Below are 15,237 nucleotides of genomic sequence, written 5' to 3'. Positions count from 1 at the left end.
GGTTGGACTTGATGATCTTAGAGGTCTTTTCCAACCTCAATGATTCTATGATTCTATGATTCTATAACCTATACAGGAGATGACACAGCAACATCTTCCCTGCTGGTGGAGGATAAATGTACTCAACCTCTAATATGATCAAGCATATGGAGTCACATGAGCAAAGCAAAATGGTGGATTGTGTTTATTGTTTGTTATTTTTACTTTTGTTTTTGAAAGACAGGCTTTTGCAATCAGCGGCTTACTTTTAGGAACACTCATTGTGACCAGTTCAATCTTTTTAAATATGACATTTACAAACACAGACCAGAATTTTGGTCATAGTCCAACTCAGACTGTAAGCCAAAATGTGAACTTTTTCTATGATATGAAAGAGATTTTTCTCTTTGTTTTTTGTGTTCATTTCAGTGCCAACATGTAAGAAAATAAACTTTTCACAGCCTTTAAACCAATATTCTAAAATAAGACAAATATCCTCACAGTGCTAGTTAAGTCAGTCAGTTTTATTATGGAATTAGAATTATTCATATTATTCCTTGTAAAAATAATTAATTTGCATACATAGATATTTTTTAATCACAGCTTCTCCCTACAATCATACTGCAGTTTATACATATATGAAAGTTGCCTAGTGCTTAAACAGTGATCAAAAACTTTCTAAGACTCATCTTACATACTTGTAGCCACCTACACATTAAGCATCTAGACCAAGGTATTAATCTAAGCTTCTTTATAGTCAATGAGAGAAGTTCTGTAACTCTGGAGAACACTGTCTTCCTAGGACAGTTACTTAAGGCAGTATAGAGGAACTGCTTTCTGGTGCCTTTCAGTTTCTTTCCAGTGCCAATAAAAGGCAATTAGATGACTACTTGAGAGGAGAGCAGGTACCTACATTTTGGAGTGAGGAGAAACCTGCCCTACAGGCAGGTAAACCTACAGGTTTCAAAAACTACATCTTTCCTAGTAAAACAAATCATCTGGGGGGGGCTGTTTTCTGGTTTTGAGCCCAAAACACAGGATCTTATTATGTCTTCCTATTAAATTCCCTCAATCGACAGTTGAGATTCTTTCTTTACCAATCCACCAATTTACCAATCGATTGGTAAATTTACCATTTACCAGTCTATTGCTAGTACAGTCCTACTCTATGCATTTTGAGAAACTTCAGGAATACAGCCTATTCCTGGTTTTATTCATTATCATTTTAGGGATGCCAAACTTCATTTTACAATTCTTATATCTATACAAGAATAATAAATTACCTTTGCTACACATTTTACCTATGAAATGAAACTAGCTACATTAACAGTTGATAATATTATTAAAATAGGGTTTGTGTAATGCAATACAGTGTAAGAAAATAGAATATTAAAAAATTTAATGACAAATACATAGTAACAGGAGGCTTTTAATCACTTGATTCCATCACTAATGTCAACAAATGTAAAAAACCAAAAAAATCTCAAATCACATGATGTTACGACTGCAACATTTGTAGGTTCTAGTAGTATTTCTGTTAGATTTATTCCACTAAAAGTTAGAAATTCAACTTATCAAAGTAATTCTATATTTCTGAAAGGAAAATTGAAGACCTGAAGATTAAGAACAAGAGTCTTAATGTTTTTTGGAAGTGTTTAGAAATTTATTTGGAGTATCTAGAAATCAAGCTCTATCTTGGAAATAAATCCAGAAATCCATTATTAGCTGAATAAGAATGTAAAAAATAATGGCCTCAATACTGCTTATGACATGAGCCTTATAGTTTCCCTTCAATCCTCTTTTCATCTTTGATGATCTGATTTGAAAAGGCAGCCACTGAGACAGCCAAATCTTCTTCATTATGAACAGTTTATAAAAAAAAAACCAAACAAAAACAAAACCAAATCCCAAACCTCCTTAATTTCAGAAGACAGATTTCTTATATGAGGCACCTGTGACTGGAAGAGGAAGCTATAACTGAAATTTCAGTGTTTCCTCTGCTAACTTCTGATTTTATGGGTAGCCAAACCCCTGACTAGAATACCATTGTTGGATTGCACATAATGAACTATGCTCAGCATCTCTGTACTTCAGGGAACAAAAGCTGCATCAGAAATACTGTAGCCATAAAATAAATTAAGGAACCAAACTGATGGTTTTGTTCAAACCAAGTAAATTCCTCCGCAATTCAACCTGAATAAAAATACACTTGAACGATAACTACCTGGATAGGCTTAGATAGAAGTTCTAGCATCAAATAAACTATTCTCAGAGCTTCTTTGCCAGATAAGGTAAAAGGGTGAAAGAAGAGCTAGAGAGCCTTCCCAACAAATCACAGAAAATGTTCGGTGCTAGTCTTCCTTCTTCACAGAAAGTTCCTTTAGGGATGCATCTTCCTTTTTCAGAAAGTGGAAATGTATGAAAAAGTACATGAAACTTCTATCAGACGTCATATAGAAGCTTCTTAAGCATTTTGGAAGATTCCTTGTAAGTCAAGGAAGGTAAGTGTCTCTTGTATCAAAAAATAAAAAATGAAAGACAGAAACAGAAAGACAGTGAGAGCAACAGAAAGAGGAACAGAACAGTTTCTATCTTACCACTGGCCTTCTGTTGTACAAGAAAGTAAGAGTTCTTCAAAGAAAGACAAAAAAAGTCAAGACTTCAAAGGCTTCCAGGATATATGCTGTATTTTATAGCTCATTGAGGGGCACCTGATTTCAGTTCTCAAATGCAAAGATAGACTACTCAAATACAAATATTTTAAGGTAAGCAATAGTACACCCTTTGTTAATTTTCACAATGCCTAGATTCTAACTAGAAATAATAGGTTACTAATAGAATGTATTAACATCATAAAAGCTCTCATGCTCCCCTCAAATCACAATGATTCACAACAGAATTCACATAATAACTTATCTGGATTTTGGTTGCCAATTACATTTAAATATCTATTATGAGAACTTAAGTCAAATTCAGCATGAAAGAACATATTATTTATGATCATAACCATTATCATGAGTGATTGTCTCAGCTTTTAAGATGTGGGAAAAAAAAACAACCCATAATTTCCTATATAATAAATTGATGAGTAAACTGAAAGATCACATGCCATATCTGAACAAATAAAAAATGCTAAGAAATATAGTGCTTATCTTTGGTCCAATGTGTTCATGGGCAGATAATGTTCTGATCAGTAGGCTACTCTGATCATAAAGAACTGGCTGCTCATGGCTTGGATGGGCATACTCTTCGCTGGGTAAAAAACTGGCTGGATGGCTGGACCCAAAGAGTTGTGGTGAATGGAATTAAATTCAGTTGGCGGCCAGTCACAAGTGGTGTTCCCCAGGGCTCAGTATTGGGGCCAGTTCTGCTTAATATCTTTATCAGTGATCTGGATGAGGGGATTGAGTGCACCCTCAGTGCCTGTCGGAAAAGGACCTGGGGGTGCTGGTTGACAGCTGGCTGAACATGAGCCGGCAGTGTGCCCAGGCGGCCAAGAAGGCCAATGGCATCCTGGCCTGTATCAGAAATAGTGTGGCCAGCAGGAGTAGGGAAGTGATCGTGCCCCTGTACTCGGCACTGGTGAGGCTGCACCTCAAATACTGTGTTCAGTTTTGGGCCCTTCACTACAAGAAGGACGTCGAGGTGCTGGAGCGTGTCCAGAGAAGGGCAACGAGGCTGGTGAGGGGTCTAGAGCACAAGCTGAGGGCTTGGGGTGACTGGGGTTGTTTCATCTGAAGAAAAGGAGGCTCAGGGGAGACCTTATCGCTCTCTACAACTACCTGAAAGGAGGCTGTAGCGAGGTGTATGACGGTCTCTTCTTCCAAGTAACAGGCAATAGGATGAGAGAAAATGGCCTCAAGTTGTGCCAGGGGAGGTTTAGATTGGATATTAGGAAAAATTTCTTCACTGAAAGGGTTATCAAGCATTGGAGCAGGCTGCCCAGGGAAGTGGTTGAGTCCCCATCCCTGGAGGTATTTAAAAGACGTGTGGACGTGGTGCTTAGGGACATGGTTTAGTGGTGGACTTGGCAGTGTTAAGTTAATGGTCAGACTCGATGATCTTAAAGGTCTTTTCCAGCCTAAATGATTCTATGATTCTAAAGCATCGTTTAGTATATTTTTTGAATAAATCAGTAATCTATGTTGTGCAGATTAAGGATCTTAAATACATCAAATACAAGTTCAATTAATGCATGGATACTGAAAAATGCTTAAAAGGCATCCATATTCAATAAAGCTTATGTAATTATTACCATAGGTGTATTGTAAAAAGCATGGTTTAACCAATCTTGACAAGCATTCTGTTTGGAGCAATGAATAACTCTGGAGAAGAAATTCATCAGTATAATAAGACTTTAAGTGGTGTCCAGGGCAATTCTGGCACTGGAAATATTTCTCTACACAAAGCAATGCTAATGCAGTTGGACAACACCTCAGTAGTATCATATATAAACTGACAAGGCAGAACCAAGAGTTCACCTCTGCTAATGAATGGAGGCTTTCAGGCTGCTTCAGTGGACAGGAACTCAACACTGAAGGTTGCTCATATGGTGGGATCTCACACAAAACTGGCTAAACCGAGAGACACTTCCCTCTGGAGAATTGTTTCTGAATCACATTCGCAGGATGAGTCATAGATCAAATCTGTAAACTTTACATGGCTACTTGGCGATAGATCTATATGCCTTGAAGAGCAAGATGATTTTTTTTCAGACTCTGATAGTTAAAAATGTTCTCAGATGTACTCTCAATTCTCTAACAAACCCTAACTCTGAAATCTTTCATACAGAATGCTGTTTGCAGTTGAAGGATTCTCTATGATCTAGTTCAGTTCCCTTTCTCACCTTGCTCATGATCTAAAGACAGACATAAAGAGAAAAAAGCTGAAAAGAGAAAAGGAAAGTGTTCTTGCCCTGCCTCTTGGGGGAAAGCAGCAGGAGAATGAGAGAAAGGTGATAAGGCTAGATAGCAATTAGGTTATGCATTTCTGAGGAAAAAGCCTTGCAACCAAACCTATGATCAGAACCCAGAGTTCAGTCATTCTCTTACAACGGATCCTGTCAGCAGTGCCATTACAGGCCCTGAAGAGGCCAGAAAATGAAGCGCATCAGGTGAGAGAAAAGAAACAAAATGGCTTACCAGTAAAGACAAAACCTACCATAATACATAAAGACAACATACATTCTGGAAGTATCAGCAATTACATTGCTGTTGATTTTCGCATCCTCATACCTCCAAATGTCTAGGCAACAGAACTCACTTCCCAAAGGGTGTGGATTCCCAGTGGCTTTCACATTTAGCAGGGTGATATAAGATCACCCTGCCATGGAAAGGGACACCCTCTGCTCCCCTCGCATCAGTTCCAGCATTCTAGCAGCCAGAGCAGCTTTCTTAACAACTGAAGAGTAAACATGCAACAACAAAAAAAGATTCATTTTCAGTTGGATTAGAAAGCTGGACTGACTCTTGCCACAGCCCTATGATATGTAGAGCCAACAGAGCTTGAAGTTGAAGGCAGGAGAAGAGGTTGGACGACTCACAGTTAGATTGTAATGTACGAACAGGGGAAAAATGTATAAGGAATGGGGAATGGGGAAAGGGAAGGGAAAAGACACAGACATGGACAAAGGCAAGTGTGAAAAGGTAATGGATTTCTACCATATTACATCTATTTTTAGTTTCATGCCTCAGCACTGAGATGCAACAGGCAGCCTAACATATGCTCTTATGGAAGGAAGGAAGGAAGGAACTGTATACTGTTCCTTCCTTCCTCATATTCCTCATACACTGAAGGAACAGTAATGGCTCTGACAATGCCAGAGAAGGAGGAAGGGCCAAGACAGCATAAAACCATTTCAGTCACTTTGTCCCAGTACCTAAAGAGTTGGTTGGAATGAGACCCTTTATGTGAATTAGTTCTGTTTTCTGCCCTCAGTTTCAAAAGAAAGACAGTTCACCTCAAACTACTTAATGGTACCAAATTTATCTGAATTTCTTCTGTTTAGAATTTAAATGCACTGCTGCTCTTGTTATAGTCTGTGTTAATGCATCACCTTATCAACCCACCTCTACCTAGCTTCCTTGATCTTTTAAAGAAACAAGTAGAACTCAGTGAGGCAGAGGTGTTTTGAGGTCTCTGGACAAAGCCTATATCTCATTCTCACAGACTCTGTCATTGCAGATTCAGTTCTTAGAAATGTATGGAGTGAACACAGACCTTGTTTCACAGGTTTGCAACTGCCTGCTTTTTTTGTACATTCAAAGAAGTAGTGGTTAACTGAGTAGGTGTTCCTGAAAAGAGGGAATAATCATGGGAAAAGGGAAATAATGCATTTCAACTGTATGTGTTTCTACAGATAGGCCCAAACCATGATGATCAAAAAGAAGAAAAAAAAAATTACATGGTATTTATATTCAATTCCCTTTTTAATCAAAAGTGCCACATGTGTTTTTATGCATAAGAACAAGTCTGGTTTTGTTACATTCAAATGCAACTTATCTATAAAGTGAAATAATTTTAAAGCAAACTGAACATGTGTCTGTGGTATCTGCTACCAATTATTTTTTAAGCATTATCCAGATCAACACATGGAGGCTAGGACTCAAAAAATTGTTTTCCATCCTTTTTAATCAAAAGTGCCACATGTGTTTTTATGCATAAGAACAAGTCTGGTTTTGTTACATTCAAATGCAACTTATCTATAAAGTGAAATAATTTTAAAGCAAACTGAACATGTGTCTGTGGTATCTGCTACCAATTATTTTTTAAGCATTATCCAGATCAACACATGGAGGCTAGGACTCAAAAAAATGTTTTCCATTAGTCAGTGGATATTTGAGAAGCTCAGAAGTGGTGTTTCTTTCATCTTTGACTTGCAACAATTCCACCAAATAATTGATACGCTCTGCTAAACTTCATAATGTTTTATTTGCAGCAGTCAACTAAAGGTTCTATGTATGTATATGCCCATGTGCTTGTACATGTTTACTTATTTGTTAAAGAGATAAACATCATTTGCCTATTACAGTGTTCAAACCCAGGTTTGAAAAACCCACTGAAGGTATACTGGCTTTATGCATGCCAATGCCAACATCACTCATGACAAATGAATGGCATTCACACATTTATTCTTGCTGCTATTCTTTAATTTATGTCAGGGGATCTGTCACTTGTACTCCAGTTGCAAGCAGTGGGAAAATTCCCCTACAACTCCTTCCTTCAGCCGTAAGAGACTATTTCTGAGATTTTGCAATGTATAGGTAGAGCTTCATGCTATTTCCTTTAACAACAGGCTGAGAATTTGGAAGAGGAAGGTAGACACTAAGCACTGAATTGTTGCCCCCCAAAATTTCCCAAGGGAGGTGGTAACAAAATGGCTAGGGCAAAAAGCAGAGGTGGAGGGGGGACAGGACTGAAAAGGGTCAGCAGCATGGATCTTTGTGGAGCAAAAGCAGTGCAGGAAGAAATGGAGGATATTGTAGAAAAGTAGAATTGGAGTATAAAAATGGGTCCTGAAGAAGAAAAGGAAAGAAACTGGCAAATGTAAATGATAAATAGAATAGTCTATCAGATAATTCTAAGGTGTGTGAGTCAGCTTTCCTGAATTAGTCCCTTATCTGCCTTTCAGCAAGTGATCTTGAAAAAGATGTATTCCCTTTTAGTGCTTCAGCTTCCTTATCAGCAAAACAAGGATATAAAATACATGACTCTCACAGAGAGCTGAGAAGACCTTTAATTCATGATACGGAAGTAATGACACTAATCTACTGCTATTAGAGAATGAAAAATTACTCTGTTTTTTACTATTTGGTTTGGTATGCAAAAGTAACCATAACTGAGAAAACTTCTGTTGTGCATACTACTGTAAAAAAACATAAAGAAAAAAATTCTGACATTGAAAGGTACAGATATGAAAAATTATGAGAAAACAAAGGTACACAGCAATTTCACAAAAAAAAAACCTTAAAATTGTAGACCACATATAAGCATATGTGCTGTAGTAGTTGCTTTGTGTGTGAGGATAGAGAACTGTGGTACAAATAGAAGCAGGGTGGAATTAACACTGTTCTCAATTTCAGAGCTGTCATTCAGCAAGAAAACAGACACTGGGATTTTGAGAAACATAGACTGAGAGACCACAGAAACCAGAGACAATGAAAAATCTGAAGTTTTTTATCCAAGAACAGCTAGTGTGAGATAAGTACCTTTCATGAAAATAATAAATGTTTTTTATTTTATTCCAAACAGGAAGGAAGACAGGTTTCTGAAACTTGAAAATGGTCAATAGTGACAAAAGCAGCCAAGAGAAAGGAAGAGAAGTTAGTAAATAAGAAAACTCCACAATTTGAGAAACACCAAAACACATATCAGGAGTGGAAACTACAATCCTAGCAGCAGATATGGCTTAGAATTTACTTTCGCGTTTCTTTCCTTCTAATTCTTGGATAATCCTAAGGTTTTCTTTGTTGTTCCCAATGAAATGGTCCACCAGACCCACCAGGCATATAACAGACTTGTAAAACTACTTCCTTTCCATGCTCAAACTAGATAAGTAGACCTTAAGAGTAGAGAGCATTGAAAATTTCCTCCACTTTCTGGCTTCTAAAAGGAGTTGTAATGTCATGTTTCCCAGACCATGAGGAGGCATACGATGATCTGGAGGACCTAATAAACCTCTGGAGACAACATCCTTTTTCATCGAGGCTATTTCACAGGGATGTTTGACTCACAAGGGTAACAGCATTTTCAATGTATAAACCCTGTGCTCTCCAAGATTTTAACTTTAGCAGGTTTTAGTCTAGCAGTTAGTTTGTTTTTCTGATTCCCACTTAGGTTCTCCTTCAAAAAAACGCTCTTCTTTTGTATTAGTACCACACAGCTTTGGGCAGGTTCCAAAGTATTTTTTAAGAAAGAATTCAATGGACTGCTATATAGATAATTTATGCAGAAATTACTGTCAGTCTCATGGGCAGCTACCGAGCCTTACTCTGATTGGAACTAATAACTATTACCAAGATATGATAATTTCATTTAACATTAGGAAACCATCTGGTGCCTTCATTTCTTGTTGTAACATAATGCCACTGTTTTACTCAATCCACTCTCATTAAAACAAGACAAAGCAGCTAAGGAAAAAATACACACAGATGATAAATTTACCTTCTCAATCATCTTTGTGCAACCACCCCCAGAAGTCATACTCTCATAGATTTTTGAAGTAGGAGGGAACTACTAAAATCTAATCTGAGCTCCTGTATAATGAAGGCTATCTATTTCATTAAGTAGCCTCTAAATCAAGAGCATAATGTGTTTGGGCTATGCTGTATCTATTATCCTCACAATGGCTGCATGTGATGAATGAATCCAGCCCACTCCTAGATAAATTGTACCAGTGGTTAATTACTGTCACTCTTAAAAATATGCACCTTATTTCTAGTCTGAATTTGCCTAACTTCAGCTTTGAAACATTGGATCTCATTATGCCTTTTTCTGCTAGATTAAACAGTCATCTGCTGTCAAAAGTCTCATTCCCATTAAGGCACTTACAGACCATGATCAAGTCACCTCTTAACCTTCTCTTCAGCAGATTAAACAGACTGATCTTCTTTAGCCTCTAACAACAATGCTTATTTTCAGACCTACAGTCATTCTTTCACCTTTAATGAACTCTTTCCAATTTTAAACATATTTTCTAAGTGTGGTCACCAGAACAGGAGACAATAGTTTATTAATAGCTTCCCTAATGCCATATAAAAATGTAATGTTATTCCCTACTTGATATTCACCTGTCTATATATCAGAGAATATAATATACACCATTTAAAACCCTCCTTTAGCTTACTGATAAAACAAAGTATTCTGAAATGAATTTAAAATGTGAATTTTTATCCTGTTTTTTACATACAATGCAGCAAACGTACACAACTCTTCTGTCTTTTCTATACTATCTATACTTTTCTATACTATCTACATCTACTGACACTTCTGTCACTTAAGATGTTTTTCTGATAGGTTTTTTCTTTCTTCATCAGTTTCCTGTTGTTAAGTGCTTTTTATATTATTATTTAGTAGTAGTATCTATGAGCTGTTCAACTCTAGCAGTACCTTTTAAGGCAATTCCACTTATAGTCTTATTTTAAAATATTTTCTTGCATTTTCATTTTCTTCATGTAAGGAAATTACATTCCTGAAGCAATTTGCTTATATAAAATAGAAGTATATTTTGAAAATACACAAATACAGATATAGTATGTTGACCAGAATGATAGTATTCAATTTTCTGATAACTCAACCTCATTAGGTAAAAATACCTAATTTTACCAGAAAGTTTACTCTAACAGATAGACTATATACAAATGTTTTGGTTTATCTTTCATGGAATATATATTTAATTAGATTGTATTCCTTACACAGGTAGCTCTAGTGAATAGCATTTACATCAAGCAAACTCTAATTTCCACCTGGAAGTTGCTTCGGACACTAAATGAATCAAATGAGATTATATAGTTTCCATTTACTTTTCTTTTTAAACATAATTTTCACTTATTGGCTGAACTACAAGAATAGTTGTAGCTACTTCTAATGCTTAAGTTTGGATCCATTTCATTAGGTGAATAATACCAATTAATTTACATACTACTAGATAAGATAGTCAACATCAGAAAAATATTTGTAATCATTTGGTTGCTAGCTGGAACAGAATTTCATAACTATCAGTGCATTTTCATGTCACAAAACATTTACTAACCATGATCTGTTCACACATAAATCCCAGAAAATATGTTTGTTCAACAGAATAAACCTTAATTTGTCCTAAAATCTATCAGCTGAATAAAGAAATCCTGTGTTTTGTTCTGATTTCTCTTTTCTTTCATAGTGAAGAAGGAGAATTCATTAATGTACTAAAGGCAATATCAAATTATGTGATCTGACACCATAACTTTGTTGTATATAAGTCTAGGTTATTTCAACTGCAAACAAAAATCTTCTGTGCAGGATGTATAATTGCTGTTTCGTTAGAAGTCCTCTCTAGTTCTTGGATACAATATACTAGATAAACACAAAATATATCTAGATAAATAGAAACAGAAGAATAAAGAGAGCAGAAAGAAAGAATTGTGCAGAAAAGGGAGCAGTATATTAATATGCAGAGGGGAAAAACATCCAGAGAAAGAGAAATAGTCTCTGTGCACTTAAAAAACCCACATATTATGTGCATACAAAAAAGGAAAAAGAGTGAGTAAGAGAGAAAATTAAGGGTGGGGAGAAGGAAAACTAAAAGTTAAGAAGATGCAGAGAAAAGTGCTTCTGGCAACCAGAAGGAAAGACACTGCTAATTTAAACTTGTTTCCTAATATTTTAGAGTCCCAGTTTGAATCTGAATTAGAACAAGTTCAAAGTTTTCTGCCAGACAAAAATTAAATTAAAGCCCTGTAGTGTTTTCTGGTAACTCAATAAATACATTGTCATCTCTTTGTGTCCTGAAACTTAAATCATTTTGACTCTTAAAAACTTCAGTCTTTAAAATGTCAATGTTGTTTCTTTTAACTGCTTCACATATTTCCTGACATCAAGAGACCTCTAATTGATTAGTTACTTCTATTAACTTCATCAGCTCCTTTTCCAACAAGTATTCTGGGGAAAATACTCAGAACCTTCCCAATGTATACTATAAGTTAAGCAGCCTAAAACATTCCTGAATGCTGAAGTTGAATTGATTTTTATTTCCAAGCAGAAGCTGAAAGCCCTATAATTATTTTTAAAAATTAAACTATGTGTACACTTCGATTGGCTCTAAGGTCATAGGATTAAACAGTGACTATTTAGCCTTGATATCTAAACAAATTTTGTATTTCTGAATCTGATGAGAGGAACTGAGCACACGTTCTTCAATTTCTGCACCAGTTTACAAGTTACCTTGGACCTCAGTTTGCCTAATATCATATGCCAATGTAACAGTCACCACAAAGCTTTAGGTGACAAAATAATAACTCATAAAAACAGACTATAGTAGCTAAAAGTCTTCAAAATGTACCAAAGATGAGACAAATATTGTTAAACACCTCTCTCTTTGGAAGATCCGAGACACCTCTGTGCTATCAAACACAAGGAGTTATAGAACAAACCACCCTCTCTCCCTTCATGCATACTTCTCACTAATTTAAGACCACTTAAATGCTTGATGAAGATAGAAAAGAAAGATTTCTTTTTAATCCAGCAACATATTTCACTATATTTCAAATTGAATGATCTTAGTAACAGGTTAAAATAGAAAAACTGGAAGAATCTGAGCTTTTTATATGGACCCAAAATTTCATTCAAAAGTTTTCAAAAGTACAAAGTCCAAAAGGTTTTTCTCAGTCCAGCCACTAATATACTTAGTGTAGTCCACTTGCTTGAACAAAGGCTATGATTAAGTGTAATGTTATTGAACTGATACTGTAACTCCTAACCTGACAAAACTTATTCTTGTACACAGCTATAGGAGATCTGTCTGAGCAAAGTGTTCAGGTTTCTTCACCTATTCCACTGTTATAAATTCAATTCTTTAAGCAAAAATCATCAAAGAAATTGCCCTTTATTTCACATGAGAGATTTTGTATTTGCTTCCTTTGCTACCTTGCAAATTCTCAAAAAAGTGATTTTCAGTTTCTTTTGACAGCAGTGGGAATCATATCCGTTGCTCCTCAGCAAGGTGCACAAACTTTCCCCGCACAATCGGGATATAGGATCTTTTCAAACAGAATATAAAGCTTACCTTGAAGAAAGTCATGGTTGCTCCATCTTCAACTGCCCCATACTCTATCTTTGTCTGCTTGGCCAAATCATCAGCAGAATCAATAGGGGATTCCATACGTTCCACTGTCAGAAAGGCGGCTAGGTTAGCAGTGTACGAGGAAATGATGATAAGTGTGAAAAACCACCAAATGCCTCCCACTATCCTGGTGGAGAGGGCTTTGGGCATGAGCTCAGAACCTAACGAAAACCAGGGGAGAAAGGTGAAACCAATGCACAGAAAACAATTAATAAGTGTTCAGCACTTTTTGCCACAGTGGGGAGATGGAATCACTGTGCAAAAAAATCTTTAAGCTACAGGCTTACATGTACTGCTTGTACAAACACACACAACTGAAATAAAAAATAAGAACTGATTACACTTATAAAGACAGATCTTTTTGGAGCTGTGGGAATCAAAAGATAGTAATGGGAGACTCAATGACTAGTGCTTTTTTAAAATTTATAAATATATGTATAGCAATGTGAACAAACCAGTTACGTGAACTGGCTTTCCAGAAAAAATCTTAGCTGGACTGAACTTCTAAGTTAATACTAATATTGAAGCACTTATACAGTTCTTTATCTTCAAGGCACTAAATAAACATTATTTATTTTGTAAAAACTCACTTGAGTAAATAAAAATAAGCTACTGATGAAAAGAACAGATATGAAATAAAGTATTTCATATCTGAAATACAAAATCTGAAATCTATTAGAAATATGTTTTTGACTTTTGCCATTTGTATTGCTGTAAAGGTTTATATTTATTGACTGCTTAGATAAAAAAATTAACATCTCCCATCTCTATATAGTTAGCTCCACAATTTCAGATAAACATGGGTGGCTATGCCACACACTTAATTTGATAGAGGAGCAATGAAAATATTAAACCACTATGCATAAACTAGATAAAAATAGATTATAATGCATTGCTGGAGTTGCCTGCTCATGGCACTAAAGAATGGAAGGGGCGACAGACACTGTATAGTAATTTGCATAATTATGAATGCTAATTTAGAGTCTAATGAGACAAATTGAAGCACATAAACTCCTCTTGTGCTTAATTACTAAAAATAGGAAAAAATAGAATTCAGTGTAATTTACAACCACAAATATTTATTATAAATGAGCATGTATGGATTTTTTTCCATAACATTATAATTGAGTGGAATGAAATTTCTAATGATGTCAAATAAACGATTTCAAGCTTCATTGTAAGAACTTTACATGAAATCTTTTAGAAGTATCCAGAAACTTGTTTTCAGAGAAACAGTTTTACCATATCCACTATACCATTGTACCAAAACAATCACTTTTTGTTAATTGGTCATTATACTTGTTTTTAAATTTCCTGGGTAAAATGGAATGAAGGCAAGATGGACTATTTTATTACTGTTAAAATTTAGTGTTCATATTGAATTATTTAAGGAACTGGTCCAGCAAGGTAACACATCTTCATATAAATGAAAGATTATGCCAAACTTCCAACGTCAATGCCAAAAAAAGAACAGAAAGGGGGGGAAAAAAAAGGAAGAAAACCAAAGAAAAGGAAAAAAGAAGTGGTATCATAACTGGACTATCGTATTCAAAAACAGCCCATCTTACCCTGCAGTTCATCTTACCCTTGCTGTTTCAAACAAAAAAAGCTGACAGACTTGGACATGACAGCCAACTCCAGCGCCAGACTCTGCCTAGAATTCTGCAAGGAAAAAAGTAGAAAAGTACCTTTCTGATGTAGTTGCTCCTAGGCCCTGTTAGTCAGACACTTAGACACCATAACACTAACAGATTTCCCAATAAGCCCACCATCATCAACTCTTTTTAATTGTTCTCGTTTCATTTAAAAAGCAACATCTTGGACATGACAGCCAACTCCAGCGCCAGACTCTGCCTAGAATTCTGCAAGGAAAAAAGTAGAAAAGTACCTTTCTGATGTAGTTGCTCCTAGGCCCTGTTAGTCAGACACTTAGACACCATAACACTAACAGATTTCCCAATAAGCCCACCATCATCAACTCTTTTTAATTGCTCTCGTTTCATTTAAAAAGCAACACCAGTAAAGTCAGATAGGACTGGGAAGAAAAGAAGAGTGGAAACATTTGCTGCAGTTGCCCCAATTACCACAAGTTCATACCTTACCGAGGACTGAAACCGAGTGCCACCTAGGCCCATGAAACAGAGCCTGGTTAGGGGCTGACTGTCATGTACCCAAGGTAACGTCATGTCCAGCACTATATCCCACAGTTTCCTGGGGGCGAGGGGTGTCAGCAAGACATGTATGAGTTCCCTCTATCATGTAGCCTCCAGCACTAAGCAAATGTTTTGTAAAGAAGCAGCACTTAGTAAGTTAATGTGAGTGTGGCCCAAGCGCTATTATAATGTTTCTAATAGAAAGTTATTGCCGTTAGGTGAGAACTTCCATGCTTGTGTAAAAGCCTACTTTTAGATGACTTTAGGCTCTTGAGAAATTTTTTTTAA

General features: G+C 36.1%; 1 protein-coding gene across 1 annotated transcript in view; it reads right to left on the bottom strand.

Moving 5' to 3' along the window:
* The window catches only part of GRIK2 (glutamate ionotropic receptor kainate type subunit 2), a 454,779-nt gene that overhangs the window by 86,568 nt on the left and 352,974 nt on the right, over positions 1–15,237 (bottom strand). The window contains exon 13 of the mRNA XM_009285010.2: positions 12,740–12,957. Coding sequence (XP_009283285.1) covers positions 12,740–12,957 — 218 coding nt within the window. The remainder of the gene's footprint in view (positions 1–12,739; positions 12,958–15,237) is intronic.

Source organism: Aptenodytes forsteri, unplaced genomic scaffold (assembly GCF_000699145.1).
Source record: "Aptenodytes forsteri isolate BGI_AS27 unplaced genomic scaffold, ASM69914v1 Scaffold171, whole genome shotgun sequence".
NCBI classification, from domain to species: Eukaryota; Metazoa; Chordata; class Aves; order Sphenisciformes; family Spheniscidae; genus Aptenodytes; species Aptenodytes forsteri.
This window is presented reverse-complemented; position numbering and strand designations above follow the sequence as displayed.